General features: G+C 43.8%; 1 protein-coding gene across 2 annotated transcripts; it reads left to right on the top strand.

The window, feature by feature from the left end:
• The first annotated feature begins 68 nt into the window (after window positions 1-68).
• Window positions 69-26892, top strand: LOC134864187 (protein AF-17-like). 2 transcript variants are annotated; one of them, XM_063882985.1, is made up of 20 exons: window positions 69-400; window positions 1809-1888; window positions 2001-2055; window positions 2477-2586; window positions 6637-6740; window positions 7964-8057; window positions 9266-9373; window positions 10080-10169; window positions 10244-10391; window positions 14323-15120; window positions 15458-15657; window positions 15984-16101; window positions 16521-16587; window positions 16883-17031; window positions 19089-19283; window positions 20293-20369; window positions 21384-21730; window positions 21873-21969; window positions 23158-23364; window positions 24373-26892. In XM_063882985.1, the coding sequence occupies exons 1-20, from the start codon at window positions 292-294 to the stop codon at window positions 24406-24408; spliced, it is 3189 nt and encodes a 1062-aa protein (XP_063739055.1). In that variant the 5' UTR covers window positions 69-291; the 3' UTR covers window positions 24409-26892. The 2 variants fall into 2 exon arrangements, with proteins under 2 accessions (XP_063739055.1, XP_063739054.1); XM_063882984.1 differs by having other exon boundaries at window positions 10244-10397.
• The last annotated feature ends 497 nt before the right edge of the window (window positions 26893-27389 follow it).

Here is a 27389-nt window from a genome sequence, read left to right as displayed (position 1 = left end):
AATAACTTGCTACCTTTGCTGTGACTTATTCCGAACCACAGGAGCAGATCTGAGCATGCGCACTGCATCGGTTCTATGGGGACGGGGAGGACATCACGGAAAAAACGTAGCAGCAGCACCACTAACCCCACGCCGAGATTTCGCCTCTCCGCTGCGCTAAAAGTGCGCAACGAAAGCAGCCCACGACTATGCCCGGTGCGGCGTTAAAGTGCGGGAGGACCACTTGACAGGCCTGGGCGAGGTCTGAGCCGTTACCGGGAGGGGAAATACATTTCTTCGTATGGGAGCAGCATGCGGGAAATGGTTGGAGGTTGCTGTGTGTGTTCAGACGAGCGAGGCTGGGCTGAGAACCCCCTGGTTTACTGTGATGGACACGGCTGCAGCGTCGCCGTTCACCAAGGTAACGTTAGCCGCTGTTAGCGTGTAATTACCGGGCAGCTGTGGCGGCAGAGCCGGCGGCTGGAGCCGGCCAGAGGTGCTGGTAGGTCGGTGTGTTTCTGGTCCGCCGCTGTCTACGTGCGTGTTTGTGTGTGTGGGAGGGGTAGGTAGGCGTGCTGTTTGTTGTTTCCTCTCCGCACACATGATGAAACACACAGGGCCAGGCAGTGACACGAGCCTGGATGGCGCCTTGATGCCACTTCAGGTCCGTGCGCGTGCGTCTGTGTGCGTGGCTGTCTGGCCCGGTTGTCTACACGACACACAGCGAGAGGCGTTTTTTTTTTTTTTGCGACAAAACAGAGCCGGCAAGGCCCGCCGGTTTGGACATCATGCTACCTTGTGTCCACTCGCTTTGTTGCTCTTATGAGACAACAACAGCAGCAGCAGCAGTTAACTTCCAGCATCCTATCTCTGAGCACAAATCAACTCGTGAGAGGCTGGTTCATTCCGCCCTCATCTGCAGCTTCATCTTTCCAAGTAAAGATGACTTTGTTTGTTAAAGTCAGCGAAAGTGCCAATCATCTTTTTGCCATACAAACGATTATTTAGAATCGTACACAGAAGGTTGAGCTGCCAGCTGAATATATTTAGCTTATTTATTACAATTTAAATATTAAATAAAAGTTACAAGTAGATATAATATATTATCTAATCAAGATAGATAGATAGATAGATAGATAGATAGATAGATAGATAGATAGATAGATAGATACTTTATTAATCCCGAGGGAAATTCAAGGTCTCCAGCAGTAGCTTATAGACAGCACAAACAACAACATACACATACAATTTAAAAAAGGATGATATAAAAATTGTAAGGTGCTCGAGGAGAATGTGTGCCATGGTGAAGTAGACCATCTAATAAGTTAAAAGTTAGGACATAGTCCAGGTTGGGGGAAGGAGGGAGGGGTTTGTGCATATGGGCTAATATAGCCAGTAGACAACATGGTACCCCAAGACACTTTTCCCTTGTGAATATAAAGTAAAAGTAGAAATAATCCAAAGATATGTAATATAATGTTATATTGTTAATTTAATTGAAGTTGCAAGTAGATATTCTATCAGACAAAGATGACAACAGCACTTACTGAAAGGATAACACAATATGAGACATATTTGTAGTTATAATAATAACTAATAATACAATTGTATTTATAAAAAAGATCTTAGTTGTACCCAAAGACACTTAACATGTATATTATAAACTGTAGGAAATTGTATACACAGAATCGCTAAACAAGAAATAAATCAGTAGCATATATGTTAAATCTGACAAAATCACATATGTTTTAAGAAATCGCTGAGGACTATATGTATTAAAAATAGTATCATTAACCTGTTCTCTTTTGGTGTGTATGTGTCCACCCCAGCATGTTATGGCATTGTTCAGGTTCCCACCGGTCCGTGGTTCTGTCGGAAGTGTGAATCACAGGAGAGGGCGGCACGCGTGGTGAGTGTGCCAACACATAACCAACACACAATCACATCCATCCCTTCTTGCTTCACCTGTCGTGATTAACACCACACTCACAATAAGTTGCGCTCTCTCCTGTCCTGCACAGAGGTGTGAGCTGTGTCCCCACAAAGATGGAGCCCTCAAGAGGACGGACAGTGGAGGTAAATTTCACTCTCCTTTCCTGAGTTAAACATCAGGACCAGCTTCCCGCCTTAAATAGAGTGGTGCAGTGATGATGTATTTTTGTAGGACTACCTGGAAGTCAGCATGAAGTCACATTTAGGCACCTGTTAGCGACCGCCGTTTTTATGACACCGGCTTCACCAGAGGGGTAAATACTGGCATATTTAATGTAGTAAACAAAACGTGAGAATCTAATAAGCTCATGATAATCAAAGAGCTTATTTCAGACAATGAACCACAAACATGTTATGACTTATAGACAAGGGAACCGGAAGTGTTAAAATTCTCATTTCCAGGATTTTAGGGCTCATTTCTGCACCACTCTATAGAAAAGAAGAAGCAGATTTTCTCTTAATCCATAAGGAACATTATCATGTCCTTCATCCGATCTCTCACCAGGCTGGGCCCATGTTGTGTGTGCGCTGTACATCCCTGAGGTGCAGTTTGCCAACGTCCTCACCATGGAGCCCATCATCCTGCAGTACGTCCCTCATGACAGATACATCAAGGTACTTCCAACTGCCAAATCCGGCAGCCATAACACCAGCTCTGGCAGATTTAGAAGCCCTCCCCCTTCAAGTTTTCACCTGATAGGCCTAGAGTAGAATGCTTTTGTTTGCCTAAGCTAGAGGGGAATGACTAACACCAGTGTAATTTTGGTGAGATTATGGCCATCCAAAGCCGACTTCATCAGGGTGTGGTGCTCTGTGAAACTTAAATGGGTAGTTTGGGTTGTTTGAAGAAGTTGAATGAGGTACTAACCTACAGTCGGTGTATTATCAAAGTCAAAGTCCACTTTATTGTCAAAATTTTCACATGTGTTATACATACAGAAAATTGAAATACTGTCCATGAGGGAAGCAGCAAAACATATTTTTGGCACATAAAAGGTCTGCCTCAAAAAATCAATAACAGTCTAAGCGTACACTATATTTAGATTTGCTGTCAGGCAGCTCTTTCCAACTGGGAACTGACGCTGTTCTCTTTGATCTTGTAAAAGCCGCCAGACTCCATTGAAAAAAAAAAAGATTTTACATCGTAGAGCGCAAGAGTTGCCTGTAAGGCTTATATAGATTTTTATTTATGTGTCTAAAATAGGTTTTGCTGCTGCACCCCGCTGTTTCCGTCTAAACTGTACTACTGTAGTTAATATAGTAATGTTAGTATGTTTTCAATCTAGTGAATGTCTAGATTTTGACAAAGTGTAGTGTCAATGTTATAGGTTGATGCTAATGGATAATCACTCAGAAATATATACAACTTTTATCCCAACATTTAACTTGACAAACCTCTGTTAAAAAATGTGCCTTCCTAAACCCAAAACTAAATGACTGAAATATGTTGCAGCATGAGGCATTTAGTTTCATTGACTCAATCAATCATTAGCTCAATGAAATATTAGCACACTGCGGACTAGGGTATGTCCTTTACTAGCATCACTATGTAATGATTTACAAATTGATTTATAATCGGGAATTGTTCAAAAACATAGAGAGAGAAAGCCACCATAAAAGAAAAGTCTTCTCCAATGTCCCGACCAACAACAGTAGCTTCAACAAACCACGATGCAACACAGCTTAAAGACATCTGGGAAACAGCACAACTCTGACTTCCAGACTCCACAGAGCCATCGCTCTCTCCACCTACACTTACAGACCCGGAGCTGGATGTGGCAAGGTCACACTGCTCTCTGGGGGCTGTGGAAAGGCATTCTGGGAAACGTGGGAGATTTCCAGCTCCAGTAGAGAAAGATGGGGCAGTACTTTTAACACAGTTCCTCATAAATCACACTGTAATGTACTGTGTTTAAAAGTGATTTGTTTAACGTGAATCATCCTGATAAATGTCAAACACTCACTGGTAGCAGCTTCTTCCTGAATTTGTTGAATTTAAATCCGTAACATTTGAATCAAACCAAAATCTTTTTGAGCTTGTTACCTTGGACTGTGAGATTTTTTGTACTGATTTAAAAAAAAAACTAGTAACTAATCAAGAGTCATGTATTAAATAGGGGAAGTCTACACGTTATTCATGTAATAGATAATATGATTGATTGATTTGCTTATTTTCATTTCACACAGACAGCTGCCCAACATTGATAGGTTTACGAAAATACACAAAATCACATCACCATGTCTTAAACTAAATATTCTTCAGGAAGGACAAGTTTTAGATGCCAAATTAATTTGATTTATTATCACTCATAAATACATCTTTTGTGTTTTTGTAGCCAGGACAGTAATGTACTGAACATTTGACATTTTATCGATCATTACATTTTTTTTTTTTAAAGGTTTGGAAACCGAGGATTAAAATGAAAATCCATGTGTATGTACCCAGCACACACAGTGACATTTGACCTTTGCTTTCAACCGATCCTAGTTTTTTGATGCAGTGGGCAGCTATTTTCCCCATTTGCACCCGAGTACAACTCCTCACTCCCTACCTTGGTCTGTTCGGGGTCTTGAACCGGCGACCCTTCAGTTCCCAATCCAAGTCCCTACAGACTGAGCCCCTGCCTCTAAAGTGTCTCTCCCTGGGCTAATGCTAACAATCCTTAATGCTTAACGTTTTTGTTTAAAATATAATTAACATTAGGTCAGAAAAATACAGATATCTACTGACCATTTCTCTTAGGAGATACTTATGGAATCTCCTAATGTCCTGAATATAAAAAAGTGTTTTGTTCTGGAAAAAAGAATGACACATTTTAATGTCCACATAAAAAATGTCTCTAGTGAGTCTATTCATAAGCCGAAGCATTTGACACGTATGGCGTATGTTAGGATGAAAATAATTCATGATAAACGTATGCTGCACGCTGACTGACAGGATAAAGAGACACTGTGACCTCACACAGAGCCCTGACATGCAAAGTAGGGCTGCATGTGGAGAACAGGCTGAACCTGCTCTCCATTATTCAGTCTGCTTCTGAACTACTCTGCTCATATCTCCTCTTATTACTTTTTAAAGCAAACCACATACAGTTACAGCTCTTACACGCACCTCTCTCTTAACTTCATCCACCTTTTGTCTTGTCTGTGAAGTCGTTGATATTCAGCAGACTCTTTGTACCCAGCCTGCACCACAGCAGGCCTTTATAAAGCAATGCACATTACAGGGAAATCGATATTTGACGCATGGACTCATTAGACCCGAGCAGCGAGTGGCTGACGTGCTTTGTGTACGCAGTGTGTGTGTGTGTGTATGTGTGTGCCTGCATATAAATGCACACATGTGAGTGTTTGAGTGTCTGGTTTCATATTACTGTGTCAGCTACAGTAATTGCATGCAGTCCCCCCCCCCCCCCCCCCCCCGGCGGAGCCATTCATCCACGTTTTGCTTCCCGCATTCCGAGACAGCGTTACAATGGGACAGTGAAAACTTGAGACGGCACTCTTCCCTTTTTTAACACACTCGGGGTAGTTACGTCCTCGGCTTTTCATTACACTGCCCACATCCTCCGAGGGGAGCAGAGTGGGACGTGGGGAGCAGAGGAAGACAGAGGGACGGGGGTAGGAGAAAAAAGCAAAACACAGAGGGCTGCAGCAGAAAGGTAAAAGCCCGCTGTTCCTTTGTCCCGCACCTGTTGCTAGGCCTCTCCTGCCCCCCCCCCCCCCCCCTCCCACCAGTCAGCCCCACTCACTGGGGAGAAGCTGACAGAGAAGTACAAAGCTGTGGGTGTGTCTGTTTGTGTTATGCTTACATGTTTGTCATGATTGCATATTTACACCTGATTGCAAGGAACCCACCGTTTCTGCAATCACGATGTGAAAAAAACTTACATTTTCATAATGCTCCTACACCTTGTCCCTTATTTAGATTTTTTAGCCATGTTTGTGCTCTTCTTTTGTCTTTATGTTGTCTTTGATTACTAATGTGTGCTTTTTCTTCTCTATATTTAATAAGTTAGCTTACTCTTTGTGGTTGCACGCCTTTGGTTTACCTGCTTTGCCACTTTTGCTGTAACGCTGTGAATGTCCCCGCTGCAGGACTAAAGGAATTCGGATTGTAATTCTATATCACTCTCCTATATCGTGCATGATATTTTTGGCTGCCTGAAACCGTTCTACACCTTATTTATGAGAAAAAGAAGTAACTGATAAGGAATGTGGGTGACAGGAATTTAGATATTAATAGCATCAAGATACAAAAAACTCCAGGAAAAGCTCACACATGCTCCTCAGCATCGGCGTTCTTTCTTCACAACATTCCCAAACATCTGGTCAACAGTTTTGCTGCACAAGGCGGCAGACTTTGTTCTGTTTGAAATCCCCATCTGTTGTCTCACAAGAAAAACGTCCTAATGTTTTACAGTGTAGCTGCTGGACTCACATTAAAGAGTGTTTCACTTCCCCTCACCACGACCACAACGGTTCACTTTAATAATCATATAACATGTATGTAGGACTTTGCCCTGGTAACACTTTTCTGCATGAATTTGCAAGGGCGTGTACAAGCGCTGTTCCTCTACAGAAGCTCCTGTTATTAAACTATTAATAAATGAAATGTGTCTGTTCCTACACTTCCTAATTTCTCCATCTTTGCCGCTTCACCAGACTTGTTACATCTGTGAGGACCACGGGAGGGAGAGCAAGGCGGCCTGTGGAGCCTGCATGACGTGCAACAGACAGGGCTGCAGACAAGCATTCCACGTCACCTGGTCAGTCTGCTGTGTCTGTGCTGAAATGGGAACTGTTGTCCACAATATGGTGTTATTATTTAAAGACTCAGCCAAAAAATAACTGATAGAGTGGTGCAGTGATGACGAATGTTGGATACCGAACTAGAAGTTAGCGTCACTAGACCCGAGCAGCTAAGCTAAAGGCGGCATGATGGCGTTTAGCAGTCTCATTCTAACACTCGTTGGCAACCGCCGTTTTTTTAGACACATAGTGCTTTAGGACACTTACTGATGTATTTTAGATCTTAAATTAGAACCTGAAAATCTCTTAAGCTTATCTTCACGCATCATTTATATCAGGCATGTAACCCAAAAAATGTTTAAAAAACTTGACTTTGAGGCGAGGGAACCAGAAGTGACAAAATGCTAACTCATTTCCTGGTTTAAGGACTCATTCCCGCCCCATCAAACGACATGACTAACTGCAGCAAATATATTCCAGTTATACTTTCAGAAATGATATTGTTTAATGTCAACTCAACTTCTCTTTGTTTATAAAGCACCTTCCATACAAACATGCAGCCCACAGTGTATCACATAGCAAAAAACAAATAAGTATATGCATTTTGCAAGACCAAAAGTAACAACAACGAAATGTCGAAAATCAACAAAGTCTAAAAGAAATGTTTTAGGATGTTTTAGGACGAATGATTCAAACTTTAAAACTTTGAATGACATTCTGCGAGAGCTTGCCTTCTTGATGTCCACAGACAGTGTGTTCTTCGAAAACATCTACACAACAAGAAGTCACACTCCAGCAGGGCAGTGGGCCGTCACTGAGACGCTCTTTTGGAACAAGGAAATCTGTTTTAGATACACATGATTGATTTTGCTTTTTGGCTGATGCAGTTTGTTAAAAGCAAGCAGTCATCAGTCTCAGCCGGCACTCACTGTTTATGCACTTCTTTCCCCACTCTACCTCCCTCTCACTTTAGATGTTTATTCCTTTTTCTTTAAACTGATTCCTATCAGAACTCCAGGATAACATCCAGGCTGGAAGATTGTACATGTATGTGTAGAGAGAAGTGACATTTGATTCAATCTGTCTTGCCGAGGTGACTCAGGAGACATGTCATTGTCAGCATGTGAGTGAGCGTGTGTTCGGTGTGTGTGTGTGTGTGTGTGTGTGTGTGTGTGTGTGTGTGTGTGTGTGTGTGTGTGTGTGTGTGTGTGTCACTCACCCTGTGCCTCCCTGTGTTCAGTGCTCAGATGGCGGGTCTGCTGTGTGAGGAGGAAGGCCCGGAAGCTGACAACGTGAAATATTGTGGCTACTGCAAGCACCACTACAACAAAATGGTGAGATGGAAAACTGTCTAAAGCCTGCACCAAACATCTCACAAATAAAGAAGCTAAAAAATGACCGGTCAACTTAAAATCCACACTGTTGAGATAAAGGTCCGTAGCCAGAACCCTTCTTTAATGCACTGTGAAGTTTGAACACTGCTGGTTAACAGTAAATACATGTTAATATATATTTAACTTTTATATTATTTTTTAAGATAAAGTGAAGCTTAGCATAAATGTGGAAATGCAGACACTCTCTTTGGGATTTGACTTCCGTCTGTGAGTCTGCCATATTGGAGCATTAATTGGCTAGTAGACACAAACAATTGGCATAAACACCGATGGACTGGATTTTGGGTTCTTGTTCTCGAGCGAGGGGACCATGGCAAGATTCCGAACACAAGCGACCTTAATGGGTTTCCTACAGAGATGATAATAAGGCTGATAACGTGAGAGATGCAGTCATCCAGGAGGGACTCGGAGTAGAACAGCTGCTCCTTTGTGTAGAAAGGAGCCATTCGGGCACCTAGTAAGGTTGCCACCTGGCCTCCTCCCTAGTGAGGTGTTCCAGGGACGTCCAACAGGGAGATGAAAGAGGGGGAGACCCAGGACCAGGTGGAGGGATTAAATCTGAGCTTGGGAATGCCTTGAAATCCCCCAGTCAGAGCTGGTTGACGGGGCTAGGGAAAGGGACGTTTGGGGCCCCCTGCTGGGACTGCTTCCTCAGCAACCGGACTCCAGATAAGCGGGAGAAGAAGGATGGATGTGCAGATCATTTAGCAAAATCTGAACCTATTTAAATGTTTGTTTCTAATGTGAGATACTGAGCATGATACTTTGCTGACAGATAGGGTACAGCAGCGTACAGCCAGGGCTTACTCTGTTGAGTTGTATGGGTGGCATCCATACATTCATGGATGTAGTGGATGTGTGAATGGAGAAAATCCCTAGTGATGATCCGTGATGTCAAAGTCATTTTTATGAAACACAGACACAACAGTGATGGTAGCTAGAACCAATTAAAATACATTTGTTGTGTGAATATAAGCAATGTATTGTTATTACATAAATTTTACTTTAATCAAACTCTATAGCTGGGTAGATTTCTCCCATGCTTGACAACAATTCTGATTAGCTCGGCTGTGAGGGAAACAGCGATCTATGTGCCACAGCTTTGTAGGTCTTGAGTCCATTAACACTCTTTGATTGTTTGTTTACAGCAGAAGAAGTTGCGCTCCAGTGAAAACACAAGTAGCTCCTTCAGTCATTCCAGGGGGCGCTCGAGCTCCCCACCCCAGGACAAACACCACCACCACAGACAGAGGAAGGTAAGCACTCGTGATGATTGGTAACGTGTTTAAGTTAGCTATTTTCTAGCTATGACACTTTCTTTAACCAGAGGGTTTCCGGTTTACATTTTTAAAAGCTTTCAATAATTGACTGTATGTAGCTAAACCTAAAACAAACAATTAATGTGTGAAGGTATTATTTATTTACATTTGTACCCTTTTCTTTCATGTTTTAGATCTTTGTAATGGCTTTGTTGACTAACCTGAATTAAAAAAGAAAGAAACAGCCCAATTGACAAAAGTGTGAATATGATTGTGTAATGGTATTAAATCTTAAATAAAAACCAAGATAAAAGAAAAACTAATACTAAATCTGGTACCCACTCCAGCCTCCACCTTGTGAACCATTAAATACCTCTTCACCCACCACCCAAATCTGCCTTCAAAATAAAAGCATAAACAGCTGCTCAAATGAACTTTAATGATGACATTAAATAATGACCTAATTGCTTTATTCAAAAACTGTGTTAAGTATTATAAATGAATGAACAGCTCCAACTATTTTACTGATGCAGCTCTGATTTATTTAAACACCTTTAATATTTTAGAAATGTGGCATAAAATTGGTATATTGGTATAAAAAATATTTCAGCCCTGGTAAGTTTTTGTTAGTGCATGCTTGTTCATATATGAGTGGTCAGTGTAGTAGTGTAACACCTGAGCCCTGTGTGTTCCTGTGTTTCAGAGTCATAAGGACAAGATCCGTCAGAAGGAGCGCCACAAGAAGTGCTCTGACAGCCTGGGCTCCTCGGTGACCAGCAGCTCTATAGAAAAGGTACGAAGGCCAAACACAGGATGACACGCCAGACACGTTCCAAAATCTCTAGTGACCTGTGTGTTTCGCTCCAGATATCCTCCAGTCACCACAGCAGTAAGGACAGTGAGGGGAAGTGTAAGAAGCTGAGCTTACACAGTCACGGTCACCGCAGCAAGAAGACGGGAAGCATCGGCAAGAGCTGCTCCTCCTCCTCCTGCTCCTCCAGCCCATTCAACACAGGTACAGGTGAGGAACGGAATCTCTGTTCATAGCAGATATGTCAATAACGGAGAGGTAGTTGCAGTCATACATGATGACATGTAGGACCGAATCAATTTATGAACCACAATCCTGATAATTGATAAGTCTTTATGATGTGAACATCTTCTTTTAACTGATTTTCTTTTTGTTTTTCTTTAGAACAAAACAAACACTATGTTTGCATCACCTTTGCCTCGGGATACTTGTAATGCATTCATTACTACATTCTGACATTTTATACATTCAAATATATATTCAGTATTTTGAAAACTACCAATAGACTTATTTAAATATATGGCTTATTTGATCGTTTCAACCCTGCTAACGGCTCTTTTTGGTTCACATTGTCATCATGATCCAAGAACTTCATGAGTAATACTGAATACTATTAAAGAGGCCCTCTTCTACTTCTATGGTTTCATTTTCCTGTAGTGTGTTCTATAGGTTTTTATGCATGTAAATGGTCTGCAAAGGCTAAAATCCCAAAGCTCCCTCCCCCACTTCCTGAAACACATCCATTGGAATCCCTTGTTACCTTCTGTAACATAGTCCATCCATCCATCTTCTCCCGCTTATCCGTCACGGTCGTGCAGGTAACAGCTCCAGCAGAGAGCCCCAAACTTCTCGTTCCCTGGCCACATCAACCAGCTCTGACTGGGAGATTCCAAGACGCTCCCAGGCCAGCAAAGAGATATAATCCCTCCACCTGGTCCTAGGTCTACCCCTCGGTCTCTTCCCAGCTGGTCTTGCCTGGAACTCCTCCCTAGGGAGGCGCCCAGGTGGCATCCTCAATAGGTGCCCGAACCACCTCAACTGGCTCCTTTCAACACAAAGGAGCAACGGTTCTACTCCGAGTCCCTCCTGGACGACTGAACTTCTCACATTATCCCTAAGGGAGATGCCAGCCACCCTGCGGAGAAATCCCATTTCGGCCGATTGTATCCGCGATCTCATTCTTTCGGTAGGAACGAAGATGGCCCGTTAGACAGAGAGCTTTGCCTTCTGGCTCAGCTCTCTTTTTGTCACAACGGTGCGGAAAAGCGAATGCAGTACTGCTCCCGCTGCTCCCATTCTCCGGCCCATCTCACGCTCCATTGTTCCCTCACTCGAGAGCAAGACCCCGAGATACTTGAACTCCTTCACTTGGGGTAAGGCCTCATTCCCTACCCGGAGTGGACAGTCCATCGGTTTCCTGCTGAGAACCATGGCCTCAGATTTGGAGGTGCTGATCCTCATCCCAGCCGCTTCACACTCGGCCGCGAACCGATCCAGTGAGTGCTGAAGGTCACAGACCGATGAAGCCATTAGGACCACATCATCTGCAAAAAGTGGTGCAATCCTTAGCCCACCGAACTGCAGACCCCCTCCCCCACGACTACGCCTCGAAATCCTGTCCATGAATATCACAAACAGGATTGGTCACAAAGCGCAGCCCTGGCGGAGGCCAACCCTCACCGGAAATCAGTCCGACGTGCCACCAAGAACGCGGACACAGCTCTCGCTTTGAGAGTACAGAGATTGGATGGCCCTGAGTAGAGACCCCCTGACCCCATACTCCCGCAGCACCTCCCACAGTATCTCCCTGGGATACCCGGTCATACGCCTTCTCCAAATCCACAAAGCACATGTAGACCGGATGAGCGTACTCCCAGGCTCCCTCCAGGATCCTTGCGAGAGTGAAAAGCTGGTCCGTCGTTCCACGACCAGGACGAAATCCGCATTGTTCCTCCTCAATCTGAGGTCGACAATCGGCCGTACCCTCCTTTCCAGCACCTTAGAGGAAACTTTCCCGGGGAAGCTGAGTAATGTGATGCCTCTGTAATTGGCACACACCCTCTGATCCCCCTTTTTAAAAAGGGGACCATCCACCCCGGTCTGCCACTCCTTCGGTACTGTTTCCGACTTCCACGCAATGTTGATGAGACGTGTCAACCATGACAGTCCCTCAACACCCAGAGCCTTCAGCATTTCTGGGCGGATCTCATCCACCCCCGGGGCTTTGCCACTGTGGAGCTGTTTAACTACCTCAGTGACTTCCCCCGTGAGATTGGAGTTGATCCCCCTTCATACTCCAGCTCCGCCGAGTTGTCGTATTCAGGAGTTCCTCAAAGTGTTCCTTCCACCGCCCTAACTCCCTATCAGTTGAGGTCAACAGCGTCCCATCCTTACTGTACACAGCTTAGATGGTTCCCTGCTTCACCCTCCTGAGGTGTCGGAAAATTTTCCAGAACAACTTTGATGCCGACCGAAAGTCCTTCTCCATGGCTTCTTCGAACTTCTCCCACACCCGCTGCTTTGCCTCGGCCACGGCGGAGGCTGCTGCCCTTCAGGCCCTGTCGATACCTTGCAACTGCATCAGGAGTACCCAGCGATAACATATCCCGGAAGGCCTCCTTCTTCAGTCGGACGGCTTCTGTGACCACCGGTGTCCACCAGGAGGTTCGAGGGTTACCACCCCTTGAGGCACCTAAGACCTTGAGACCACAGCTCCCTGCTGCAGCTTCAGCAATGGAGGCTTTGAACACTCTGGTTCAATGTCCCCAGCCTCCACAGGGATGCCTGAAAAGCTCCGCCGGAGGTGTGAGTTGAAGGCCTCCGGGACTTGGGATTCCTCCAGACGTTCCCAGTTCACCCGCACTACACGTTTGGGCTTACCAGGTCTGTGTATAGGCTTCCCCTGCCACTCGACCCAACTCACCACCAGATGGTGATCAGTTGACAACTCCGCCCCTCTCTTCACCCGAGTGTCCAAAACATGCGGCCTCAGGTCCGATGATACGATAACAAAATCGATCATGGACCTTCTGCCTAGGGTGCTCTGGTACCACCTACACTTATGAGCATCCTTATGTTCGAACATGGTGTTTGTTATGGCCAATCCATGACTAGCACAGAAGTCCAGTAACAAACCACCACTCCGGTTCAGATCAGGGGGGCCGTTCCTCCCAATCACGCCCCTCCAAGTGTCTCCATCATTGCCCACGTGTGCGTTGAAGTCTCCCAGCAAGACTAAGGAGTCCCCTTCGAGAGCTCCATACAGAACTTCTTTCAGGGTTTCCAAGAAGGGCGAATACTCTGAACTGCTGTTTGGTGCATAAGCACACACAACAGTCAGAGGTGAGCCCCACCAGATCCAACTGGTAACGCTCCACCTCCCGCACAAGCTCCGGCTCCTTCCCCACTAGAGAGGTGTCATTCCACTTAAGCCAGCTTTTGCCGCCCGGGTCTGGTCCATCGAGACCCTCTGCTTTCACTGCTACCCTTCTAGCAGTGCACCCGACCCCATCGCTGTTTCCTGTAGGTGGTGGGCTCGCGGGACGGAGAAGCAGAGGTGTTGCCCACGTTGCTTTTTCCGGCTGTGCCACCAGACGCTCGCCGACGAGTCCTCCTTCTGGGCCTGGCTCCAGAAGGGGACCCCGGGCTTCCTCCGGGCCGGGTATCCTCGCTTTCATGTATGTTTGCCATGAGGTGTTTTGAACCAATCTTAGTCTGGCCCCTTACCTGAGACAATTTGCCATGGGCGACCCTACCAGGAACACAAGGTTCCAGACAACACAGCCCCCAGGTTCATCGGGGTACACAAACCTCTCCCCCACGATAAGGTGCTGGTTCTCGGAAAGGTTCTGTAACATAGTGACATCACTATTTAACAGTTGTAGTGCTCCAACACATTGTACGTGATAGGCGGTTGACCAATCACAACAGAGCCGCCCAGATCAACCAATCAGAGCAGTCTGGACTCTGATTTCAGACAGAGAGTATGAGAAAAATAAAGAGCTTTTTGAACATTAGAAGAAGAAGGAACCCTTAATCGTCCCACAGATGCTCACTGTCATCATTAAACATAATCATGTTTTTAGCGGTGAGGCTCTGTAAATCATTAGACTAACACTCTGTGTTTCTCCTGCAGGCGGCTCCCTGTCTTCTGCTCAGGACTTCCATCAGTTCTCATCATCCTCCCGCCTGGAGCGGGACCACGACCACGGGGGTGACGAGCACAGCGGGGAGGAGCGTAAGGAGCGCCACCGGAGGCCAGCTGTGCAGGAGGAGGAGGAGGACGATGAAAAAGAGGAGGGCAAACACCATGAGGAAGAGGAGGAGGAGGACAGTAAATACCACAAGCCACCAGCTCTGACTCCGGCTGACGGCCCGCTGGCTGGGTCACAGGGTCACGACCAGTCCGAGAACAACTCCAGCCCCTTCGAGAACAAGGTCACCATCTCCACCTTCGGCTCCATCATGCGCATCACCTCTTCGTCGGGGCTGGGCAGCAGCAGCAAGATCCGGAAGATCTCCTCGTCCGGGGAATACAAGCCTTCCAAGTCTCTGAGTAAGCTGAGCACGCCGCCCATCCTGGAGGAGGCGGTGCCGGAAGACAAAGCCCCGCCCCCGCCGCTGCCCAGAGAGCGGAGGCACCGCGGCAACAAGAAGAGCAGCCACGGGCCGGGGCGGCCACGGGGGAGCAAGAACCGGGAGAGGAGGGAGGAGGAGCATCACCACCATCATCACCACACAGCGCCTCCTCCTCCTCCTCCTCCTCTTCCTCCTCCAGCCTTAACCTCCCCGCTCTACCCAAGCCAATCCTCCCTCCCTCACCCCGCCTTCCACTCCGCGCTGCCTCCCACCGCCGTCTCTTCTTCTTGTTCCTTCTCCTCTTCCTCTGCCGGCGGTTTTTCCACGAGCCGTGGCAACTCTCTGCTCAGCTCCGGTGAGTGTCTGCGAGGGGAGGTGTGTGTGGTAGGCCTCGAGCTTCCTGTGTGTGTTACAGAAACCCTTTGGTGTTGAAATGTTTCCATTACACATGTTCCATGTCAGCAGCCTATCAGAGCAGTGTGTTATAATAACACACTGATACTGTTACTATGTTGTTCATACAGGGTTTTCAAATTCACAACATTGTCCTCGATGGTGGTTTCTGTGTGTGCTAGATTTCCTGTCATACTTACACACTGATTTCCCGTGCACACTCACACACTCTTCTGGCAGCTCCTGAGATACAAAAGTAAAATATACCTCTGTTTCACCTCATTTTCTGATTCCCTCAGGCATCTACTCCAGCCTCAAGGACCCTCTCACACTGGGTGGGGGTGTCTGCAGTACCCCTCTCTCCCTGGGTGGAGGGGTGTGTAGCCCCCCCTTGTCCCTGGGTGGGGGCATGTGTAGCACCCCTCTCTCCTCAGGACTCCTCACATCCCACGTCTCTTCACTGTCTCTTCCATCAGTCAACGCTGTGTCAAACACACAGGTATTACAGCAGGGGGGGTTTCTGTACTCAGTTCCACTGCTCGGCTGCTGTGTCCGTTGCTTATCCCTATTCATTTCTGTTATTCATTTCTTTGTATATCTGTATCTCCACTTTTACCTTGAAAAATATGTTCAAGTTTAAGAAATGTTTAATAAAAAGTGTGCTTGTTAGCTCTGAAGCTATATTTCAAATAATCTGTGGCAATCTAAGGTGGCCAGAATAACTCTAAAGAGATGTGATGACCCGTGTCTCAGTTGTACAAAGAACAGGGTTTTTTTCCAACCAACCTTTCCAGATTCCAGATGTTGATGTTCTCTGTCTCGCAGGTCCCTCCAGGTTCCAGCACCTCCTACAGCCTGAGCTCCACCCAGCCGTTCTCCAGCTGTCTCTCCACCCCCCATATTCTGCCGCCACTACTGACCCAAGCCCAGACCTCACTGCAAGGTGACAAAAATTAACACTTATTTGCATTTGTTAAGGACACTTTTGCTATTGTTTTTCTACTGGAAGAAGAATAGCTTCCACTAGAAAAACCGTTCTGAGACAGATATTCTAACCTGTCAGATTCTGACAAACCTTTTAGAAATCAGTATTAATATACACAGGCCTACAGTTAAGGTACAAGAAAACAAAGGTAGTTGAAGATGGAAGGCAGAAAACGTATAAAAAATATGCCTCCCGCCTTGGTTGTTCTATAAAGCTATCTACTCAAAGTGTTAGTTTGCCTACATGCTGACTCAGTGTTTTGGGGGGTTATAAGGCGTTTCTTGGACTGTTTTGTGCATCACCAGTTTCTTATCAAGCACCACGTTTCATTAGAAAGAGTAACAATAAATGAAATGACTCTTTGTCTCCGGTCTCAGAGTCCGACCTGGATGACTGTCGCTTCCCGTGTCAGGGGAACTCGCCCCGAGAGAGTCTTTCCTCACAGTGAGTCTCATTTCATCTGTATAAGTATTTGAATGCTGATTCTTGTACGATACATGATGTAACACTGCGGCAGAAAATGAGTCAGCAGCCCAATCATCCATCCTTCACCCATCAATGAAAAATATTTGGATGATTTTCCTTTAGTCAGATGAGTTTCTATTTCTGCTACCTGCGTAAGAAAACTAGCAGCTGGTTATTATGACTGCCTGATTAGTGACTACCTCAGCCACAGGGTCTTTTTAAGTTTCTCAGCGATGACTTCTTACTCCTTGTTGGTTTTATCCTCCACCCCCAGGTCTCCTATGAGCTGTCTTCCTCTCCTGTTTGAGCAGAGGGACGGGCTGGGGGCCGCAGTCAGAGCCCGTCCTGAGAATGTCCCCCCCGCCAGCTCCCACATCGAGCTGCTGCTGGAAAAACACAGCAACGGAGAGATGGGAGTCAACAGTGAGTGAACCTGGGAAACAAGATGATTTTTATTTTTGTAAAAAAAAAAACTGATACTTTCCTCCTTGGTTCAATCAATCAATCACATTGTATTTACATAGCCCAATATCACAAATTACACATTTGTCTCAGGAGGCACTACAGTGTAAGACACCCTCTGTCGAAGCGTACAAGACAAAACTCGAAAATGAACCCCAACATTAACAAGAAAATTGGGAAAAACCTCAGAGGGCAACAGAGGAGGGATCCCCGTCAAATATTTTCCAGGTGCCGCCTACATTGCCGAGCCACAACTTGTGCTCCAGACTAAACATTTAATAGTGGCTACAAGACTCTCATGCCAAGGAGAAATCCCCTCACAACAAGGGGTCTTCAGTAGCTTGAGCCGAGGGGTTGGGAACTGCTCCAAAACACAATGCAGAATACCCTCTGTAGTGAGCACATGATGGTTACCTGCACGCACTCACGCACTTCTCTCCTGAGAATGACCTGGTGCTTTTTAGAGAAGATGAATGTGCCTCTAGAGGCTGTTAGGGACAAAAAATAGCACAGAAGAGACAGCATGCTGCTACAATATACAATGCCGCTGTAACAGAGTCTTTAGGTGAGGAGTAATACAACACAGCTCATACGTTAGCAGGAGGTAGCTTTGTGTTTACGGTGGCTTTCCCAAGAGTCTTATAAAAAAAGAGAAGAGAGGCATAAAAGAAAACACCAACAGGACTTCAAAGATCACCTGTAGTCCTCATATGACACTTATCTAGATAATACACATACAAAAGCTAGTGCAAACCCCTTAAGCAAATAAAAGAAAAGACGTTAGAAATTAATAATGAATTTGTGATACTGTTCACACAATACCAAATCTTTAGTTTATTTCTATGTAACATTCATAGCCATTTGTAATAATCTTTGTGATCAATAATTTAAACAATATTTTTTTTAAATAACAGATTATAAATGTGATAATATCAGTAAACCACTTACTTTACATACATTCTATTGTATGTTTTGCTGTATTCACTCTCAGCTGACCTTTGTCTTTAGTTTTCTTATTATTTCTACCATTGTCTTTCTGTCTAACAATCGCTCCTAAACCTAGACTTGACACCTCTCGTACACCTCTGTTCTTGAGGAAGAGTTCACGTCAGAGAGAAGAGTGTAAACTGCTGTTGCACTCTGCAGAAATGAGGGAGCAGCCTGTGTGTTCCTTCAGTCAGTAGGGCACGCTGCACCCACAGCTCCATAGAAAACCCATTTAAAGCTTCAACAGGATATAAAGGAACAGATACAGAGCAAGTCCAGCAATCACCAGTGAATGTCCATGCTTTATTCCATATTGAAGAAGACTATTTCTGGAGTGTATATGTTTTATTGAAACATGGTGGAATTACAAGTTTTAGATTTACACGTTTTTCAGAGCGGCTCACTCTGCCTGTCTTTGGGATGCGGCAGATGGATTTACCATAAATAACTAAATGGGAATATTCTAAAATAATTGTGGGTTCTTTGTTTATTGATTTTAACACACTGTAAATTAGGACATCATTTAATAACTTTAGAACTGTTTTGAATAGAAATCAGTTCCGATATGTCCATGCCAGCACTCACCACTGCCTACACTATTAGCATATCTTAGTTTATGATAACTTAAGGTACAACTTTCTTTACATATTTGTAAGTTCTAATTTTAAATGTCCTTATTTGACACTGTACTCACTAATATATTCTAGTCATCACATCCAGTTATAATCTGCTATGCAATATATTTGCATGTGATTAATATATGCATTCCCAGAAGCGCATTTGTGGAAACTTGAATAAATCCAGCTGGCTACCATCTTTTTTTTTTGAGTGAAAAAATAAATATATTTCAAAGTTACAAGTACAGCATCTGTCAGTACAGTATATCGTGCCCCTCCCATGCATGTTGTAGACACACCATTTAGTGACGTCTTCTCTGCATCACAACCTTCTCCAAAGTACAGTGAAATGATGGAATGGAACTGCAGTGTGTGTTTGATAACGCGTCTCTCCCCCCTGCTCCTCTCCTGCAGTCGTGGAAATGCTCCAGTCGCTGCACTCGCTGCAGCAGGAGAACCAGCGGCTGCAGGATCAGATCCTCAGCCTGACGGCCAAGAAGGAGCGTCTGCAGCTGCTCAACACGGAGCTGGCCGTCTCATTCCCTCCACACATTCACTCCATGCACGCCTCCATGCACGCCCAGGTCCACTTCCTGTCATCCACCCAAGGTCTGATTCTTCATCTTCTCCACTCACATTTATATCCAAACCTTAGGACACACTGTGATGTTACCAAGTAAACTCATAAGCTGCATTTTAAACAAATCGGGTTATTAGTCATTATCACATGGCTTAGTTGAAGATTCAATTCTGATTGGTCAATTTGGACATTCAGCAGTCTGATCTTTTACAACAGCCGATTGTTGCTAAGGACTTTTGCAGTGGGACTTTTTGCAGTCAGTCCACAGAAAGATGTCTGGTCAATTTACCCTCAGCGATGGGCAAAGAATCTCTTTAGTTTTCCTCCATCATAGAACACCATGAAAACATTTAAAATATTATTATTTATTTTGTTCAAGAGGGCACGAAACCTTGTATTCATGATGGCTTAACTGTCAAGACAGTGCAAGAGAGGGAAATAGTTTGAAGCCACTGATAGCTGGAGGACAGAGAAATCAGCAGAAGAAGACAGACAGGAAGTAAACACTTAAGGGAACAAGGTGTTAAAAGACAGGTTCATGGAAAAGAAATTGAGAACATACAAAGTTATACAATGATCAATACTTGGATTGATTTATTTAGTAATTCTCCTGCAGCGAGCCGGTCAGGAACCCTGTTCTTCTTTCTGTAATGAGCGGCCTGCTGCATAATATCCCTTACGCTCATTAGACCGTAGAAAAATGATTGACACCCTCTGTCTTTTTACTGACCAAACCACCTACTGTGAACTCAAACCGGCTGTATGTGTTTTGTTGAGTAAACTAACTTCCCTCAGTGCCATAAATGAAAGGAGCTGATTGCCTATGAAATCAAGCCCTGCAGCACTGAAATAGAACAAGTCCTAATAAATAAAGTAGAGCCTGCCAGTCATTTTACCATGGCCATGTGCACAGAAAAGACACAAACTGAAGCTGTAATGATTTCATGTGAAAATACTACATGATGGGCATTTACCATCAAAATACAAAAGTTTGATTTAGTATTTATCCCCCTGTGTTTGTGCCTCTCTCCTCCTCAGACCCCCTGAGTACCAACAAGAGTCCCCTGTCCAAAAGCTGCTTCCTGAATGACACCTCCTTTGTTACCTCATCTGAGGTAAGGACCTTTCTGATCTTCAACACACCTCACAAAACCAATCGAACAAGTACATTTTTGCCCTTTGATCTCTAAGAGTTTGTTGGTTAAACCGTAATTTCTTATTTCACTGTAAACTGTGGCTACATCCACATTGATCAAATGTAGTTTTAAATTGCATAACTTTTTCTACGTCTAGGTCTGCCCTTTTCACTGCTTTTTTATTTTCAAAAAAAGACACATTTTGCCATTGCGGGACACTTTCCTGGCAAGAAAGGACAAGCTAAATCAGCAGTTAAATTCTGAAGTTAATACTGCTACTACTGGATACATTACTAGTTAGTTGTTAGTGTAAACATTTAAATGTTAGGGCAGCAGTAGATCAGCCTTTAAAAGAATTGGCTTGGAAACTGAAAGGTCACCGGTTCAAGTCCCGGAGAGACAAAGTACTCTCGAGGTGCAGAATCAGGGGTCTGGAGCTCAGTCTACTGAAGGGTTGCCGGTCCCGATAAGACAGAGATATTGAGTGTGGACTGGTAGCTGGAGAGGTGTGTGTTCACCTCCTGGGTACCGGCTCTTTTCCGGCTCCGGAAAAAATGAAGAGCCCGCTCCAAAAGTTTCTTAAATCTTTATCTCTACATGTATGGCAGCCATTCCAGTGTGTGTTGAATTCCAACACAGAGAAATGTTGTCAGTAGTTCATATGATACAATTAAAAAATCTAATCATTTAACTCAAAGACATACCTATAAATATTAAAACAAGACAAAATGATAATGCTGCAGTGGTCTCTCTCTTTTCCACGGCTTTATATCATCTGTATTTCAATGCATTTGTGTATTTGTACTGTGTATTCAAAAATACATAAAAAAGAACAATACAGGTTCATCTTAATCTTTGTTTAGTAATGTGAGTCCTGCTTGTGTGAACCGAGAATGTTTTCTAATAGAAAGTGAATGTTTTGGTGCTGTTGTGACCAGAGCTGCAAAGGAACATTAGAATGGCTACAGTGATGTTGTTCTGTGTGTGTTCCAGGAGCTCCACTCAGGCAGTCCGTCCCGCAGCAGCTCCTCCCTCTCCTTCCAGAGCACTCCCCCTCCCCAGCAAAGCCCCGCCTCCTTCGGCCAGCCCCTGCTCAACGGCCTGAGTCGCGGCATGAACGACGGCTCGGGGGCCGTCAGTCAGCCCGTGGTGGGCGGGCTCATGTCCTCCCTGGCAGGAAGTCCTCAGCTGAACGGTGTGCTGGGCAGTCTGAACGGCGTGATCCATTCTCCTGTGCAGAACGCCCCCCAGCCCACGCTCCCCGCTCTGCGGCCCCAGCCTCCCCCGCTCACCCCCCAGGCTCTGGCTCAGGGCTTCCAGCTGCCCAAAAGCGGCAGCCCGTATGTGCCCATTTTGTCTTTAAAATGAATTTGAGTTATATGGCAAGGCGTTGACATCATGTCAGTGATAATCCTGTAATAGTGAGGCGTGTTGCTGCAGATTCTGGTGTGTCACGTGACCATGTGCCTCTGTGTGTTCCAGGTCTTCTCTCCTGTCAGAGCAGCAGAAGCAGCTTCTCCTGGAGCAGCAGCAGCAGCAGCAGCTCCAGCACTTCCTCACCTCACAGAACTTCACTCCTGTAATCATACACTCCTACTCTCACCTCTGTTTCCACAATGTACATTCCTCGTAGGATCGCCTTGCTTTCTTGAGCATTCTGGCCATATTTGATTCACAAACCACTCAGGAAGACACAATGTCAGAAAGCACATTTTGGTATGCTCTCTCTGGCAGGAAGTGAATATGTGACACTTCCTCGAATGATGTAAATTGTTTCCGTGTTTAATCAACCAAATCAGTTTCAAGAATGTATCAGGATCAACATTCATTTGTTTGATTCAACAGCAGTGGTCTGCCCTTTATTTCCTCTGATTACACTCAGAATAAGAGGCATAACTATTGATTATTAGGTAAATAAATGAGTAAGATGTGAGAGATTCCTAGTGTTAGTGCTACAGATTAATAATGAGTTATCACTGTGCAGTAGCTGTGACTCACAGGGTGCTCAATGCGTGTCAACAACAGGAAGCTGTGAGTGTTTCTATTTGACTTGCAAACTGGTAAACCTCTGGTAGAGTGTGCAGCCAATCAGAAGCTGAGAAACATTTTAATGTAGAGCTGCTGTGTTTCTGTGGTGACTGGGGGGTTAGGGCTTTTTGATTTACACGTATACTATATACAACAAGTGAAGAGGGTACAACATAGATAGCATGCTTAGGAACTGATATTGGCTGTGTTTCCTTTCACCTACATTTGAAATATGTCCATAGACCCTCAGTGAAACGACCATAAGTAACTAATGGTTGATTAGGTGGCTTCAGCGTCCCCTGAAGCTTCTGCTCCACTCAGAGGCCCTTATGTAATCTTCCTTACATTTTCACATGAAACAAACAGATATACTAAATGCTCTTCGTTGTTTTCCTCTTTTCGGCGGTTCACTCTTTGCTTTGAAAGTTTTCCCACTGGAGAATTAGTGCCACCTTCAGCTGAGTTTGATGAAAAGCTCCATGTATAATATTATAAGAGTAGCTGATGAAAACAAGCATTGATTTGCATTTTATTTTTTCAAATAAGGTAAAATGTGCAGTACATTAAATTGAAACCTGACTGTTGACCAAGAGAAGGAACACTGAAATGCTGCATTTGACTAATTAACACTAAAGCATTATTATTGTCAGAGAATATGCACGAATAGAAACTCTGATGTAAAACCGTTACATTCCCAGGTTTACTGAACATGTCTGTGTCCCCACCCCCCCTTCTCCAGGAGCAGCAGGTGATGGTGTGCCAGATGCTGCAGCAGCAGAGGCAGAGGGAGCTGCAGCGCCTCACTCTGACGGGGGCCCTCACCTCCAACCCAAACTCCCCCCTGATCTCTCAGTCCCCCAGCCTGCTGTCCTCAGCCTCCCCCCTGCAGGGCTGCCCGGCAGGAAGCCTGTTCGGCCTGCAGGACAACGCACTGCACAAGTCCGGGGTGAGGCACCAGGCTTTGGGAATTACATTATTAGATTACAAAAACAGTAATGATATTCCTTCCAGTTATTCGAAATGACATCCTCATATTACTGGTGCTTTTTTGAAAGTGGGGATCATTAGCAGGATTACAGTGGTACAATACATTTTACAAGAGCGATGTATTATTATACGATGTTCATCCGCACATTACAACACAAGTCTCAATTGAAACAAGTGTCACTTTTATTCTGCTGAATACTAAATCAGGTTTGTAAACTATACTATTCTGGACTGTAATTTAACCTGTAATTTAACCTGGAAACCCCAGTGAATTCCCTTTACTATATATGTGATATATATATATATATATATATATATATAAAAACTGGGTGCTCTTTATCTATTTACTGTGGAAAGAGGATATTGTGTTTGTTGTAAAAGGTTTAGGTTATTTGTTCTCTGTAAGCTGTTCTGTTCTGTAGGATTTACGTGTATACACCTAATGCCTGAATTGTTATGGTTGGTTCATTTATTCTTATTTGTATTCAGTAGGTGAACCTATATGTGTGTAGAGACTGCCTGAATATGCTTCATGAAAGGCAGGTTTTCCTATGAATTAAATGTCTGAGCAGAGGACACATTTTTGATCCTAAATATCTTTGTTTCTTCTCCTCTAAGGTTTTACATAATACACTGAAGTAAAAACATACTTTTGATATTTCTTTTCACTTTCATTTATCGCCGTTTCATTTGATATTGAGGTCATCCAAAGGTAACGGAAAGTAATCAGGTTACATTACCTTTATATTGTGATACTTATATTAGGCTACTGATAAAATACAGGTAATTTGTCATTGAAACCGAATACATGTATCTCTCCCAACCCTGGTAATAACTGCAGGATCTCTTTATGTTTCTATGTTAGGCTGCGATAAAACGGCCCTCATGCAAATTGCGTACCATGTGAATGCAGCATTACAGTTGCAGCATTAAAAATGATGGCAGTATTGTGTGTCTGTGTCTTCAGGCTGCAGGAGAGAAGGGGGGAGACAAGAACGGGTGATGATTCCACAGGAGCAGCTCAAATGAAGCGGAAGAAGAAGTGAGGTCCACGACCTCTGAACATCTTTCCCTCTTTGTCATCTTTCTCTTACACCCTCTTTTATGAATGTATACCAGGGAGGACTTTGAAGGGTTTTCGTGTGTTGGAGTTCTTTATATCAGAGGTTCTTCTCATAGGTGTTTGTGTAGGCAGCTTTCAGAGAGCATGAGTACCGTGGTCTCTTGTTAAATTGCACTAATTACTTAGCTAGCCCGACGCGGCTGCTTCTGAAGGCAGAGCCCATCTCCTGCTCCGCCCTGCGGGTGTTTTGTTCAGGCTTTGGGTTGAAGTGTGAACTCTTTCCTGACCGTTCACCATTTTCCTCCATGTTTCCACTGCGTCAGCCAGAGTCACACTGCCTCTTCCTGAAACCTCAACTGTCTTCCTCGATATTTTGTCTTCCCTTTATGTTCACCCCCACCTCATCCAGATCTTCTAAATGTTGCAGGCACTTATTATGTTAACAGTAAATATACTGTCGTTTCCAATGTGTGGTTAGAGGCATTTCAACATGAAGCTAGTTATTACCTCAGATCTTTCTGCCACCCATTTTTCAATTCAAAATGTTATGCTGAGTCATTACCGCTATAGACTTCACTGGATCTAAATGCCCACCAAAAACCGTGGGATGTAAATGTAACATGGCACAGAAGCCACCATATCGTCCACTAGAGCACCAGATTTTATTCAAAACCACCACGAGAGTTTCTAAAGACTTTTATTTCTTTCCAGTTGCTATCGAGATTAAGCAGACCAAACCAAACATTTGGAACTTGTAAGTAAGAAATTAATAGTTTTTCCTCAACAAGTGTGCACTTTGCATATTAGCGGCTAACAGAGCAAATCCGCCGTGATTCCAGTATCTTAATTAAGGGTACTGATAGGCCACTAGGGACCCACAGGTGTTCCATGTGAGTATTTTGCACTCCTCTTCCTGCAGTGTCCGTTCTCTCTGTTATTTCCATACATAATCCTTAATCATATTCACCAACTAGATGTTCTTTTAGCAATACTGGATAGATAATGCCTTAATGATGCTAGATGTACAGAGACACCACGAGTCCACAGGCTCACTCTGTTGTCGTCTTTCTTTGATAGTGTTTTTTATCGGGGGTACACAGAGGGGTTCATTACTGAAGTGAAAGCACTCTTCCTAAACCCATTTATACTTTTGATAGCTGACTGATGATTTCAAAATGTGTGAATAACCGTATAGTGAGTAACTAAAGTGTCAAATCATTTTCTATTGTACTTTTTGTGTTCAGATCTGATGTTCTTTAGTTGTTTGTGCTTCGCAGAGGTGAGAGTCTGACAGTAAAGCCTGCACAGTTTGTCATAGGAGACGGCCGAGATGTAAACTATTATTAAAGTGCCGTCGCAGCGGTTTGTCATGCGTAGTGTAGCTGTTAAGCTAACGTACAGATAAGCTTGTCTTTCCTTCCACTCCACTTTATGATACGATGCCTCTGTTTGGGTCACCTTTACTAACAAAGGCTCTTCACAAAGTAAGGGACTATTTAATCATGTTTCCTCCTGTGTTCTTTAACAATAATGTCATAGGCCTTTATGAAATATTTTCTGTTTGCAATCTTGAACATGATCTCCCATACATGTGATGTAGCTTGAGTGCTAGATTATTTTGTTAGCAGCTAATGTAGTCGTCAGAGAGGAGGTCCAAGCAGCTCACTGGTCTGTGATAAATACTGTAGCAACGACAGAAGGAGAATGTTGGTTCTGTGGATGAAGACATGAGCCAACGCATTGACACAACTCCAAAGCTGGAGCTCTGAGTTTTTACCGAGAGAATTTACTGAGTTTGTCCTCACGAGTCCAGACACAAGCATGTCCAGGAGACGGACTGCGAAGCAGTGCTGGATTCCTGAAGCCGTTTCTTTCTCATGTTGCACTGGGGCGCTTTGGGCCCAATTGTAAATCGTTTTTTTAGTACCTTTTTCAATTTTGTTGGAATACGAGTTGTATACTTTAATATGTTTGTGTTAAAACACATTCATTCTTTTAAGCTTTGAAGTTTGGGTAACCAAGATAATTCATGTTCTGAATGTCGTACTGTGTATCTTTTATGTATATCAACATTTAAGCACTTGGCTCTGAAAGAGGTTTGATGGAGAGCGAGTTTCCTGTCATATGAATTGCATGAAATGCAGCGAGGTCTCTCAAATGTGTTGCTAAATACCAAGTAATAACTATGCATAATTTTAAATGCATTGTTCCCTGAAAATAAAATAAATTAAATGAAATGAGCACTGAATTTTAAAAAGGACAAGCATGTTGTCATTGTATAGTGTATTTGTTTGAGAGAATTGATCAAAACTAATTTGACAATATTCAGATGAAAAGCCCTGTAAAGTATTTTGATATTTTTGTGTGTAAAATTAAAAGAACGGATTAAGACAACTTTTTTTGTCAATAAATGTATTTTACTGAGTTGTTTATATTTTCTGTCTGGTGTTGAATGACTTTTCTGTTTTTATTTTGTGAACTTAAAGAATGGGGAGGGGGGAGATTATCTTTTTTTACAGTACTTACTGTTTATTGTAATGTCAGGGCAGATCAACTGTTTGGTTTAAAAGGACATGCCTATTTCTGAACGGTTAAATGTACAAAGACGAATACCTCTATATATATATAGAGAGAGAGAGAGTTAGTTATAGTGACAACTTTTTTTTTTAATTAGGTTAAAGACATAATGGTAACATAAATCTCATTTTAAAAAGAATTTACATTCATATAAGTAACAGTCTGGTCTCCCATCAGAGACAATGTGTAATTTTATATTTATGTATTATTATTGTTTTATTTATGTATGATACCCACTTATTCAAGAGAGAACAGGTAATACAAATTAAATAGGCAAATCCAAAACGCCAAATACATTTCATAGTTGAAGAAGCCTCCAAGAGAATAGTATTTTAATATTGGGG

Source organism: Eleginops maclovinus, chromosome 5 (genome assembly GCF_036324505.1).
Source record: "Eleginops maclovinus isolate JMC-PN-2008 ecotype Puerto Natales chromosome 5, JC_Emac_rtc_rv5, whole genome shotgun sequence".
Lineage (NCBI taxonomy): Eukaryota > Metazoa > Chordata > Actinopteri > Perciformes > Eleginopidae > Eleginops > Eleginops maclovinus.
Note: the sequence above shows the minus strand (reverse complement) of the source record. Positions and strands in the feature narration are given on the sequence as shown.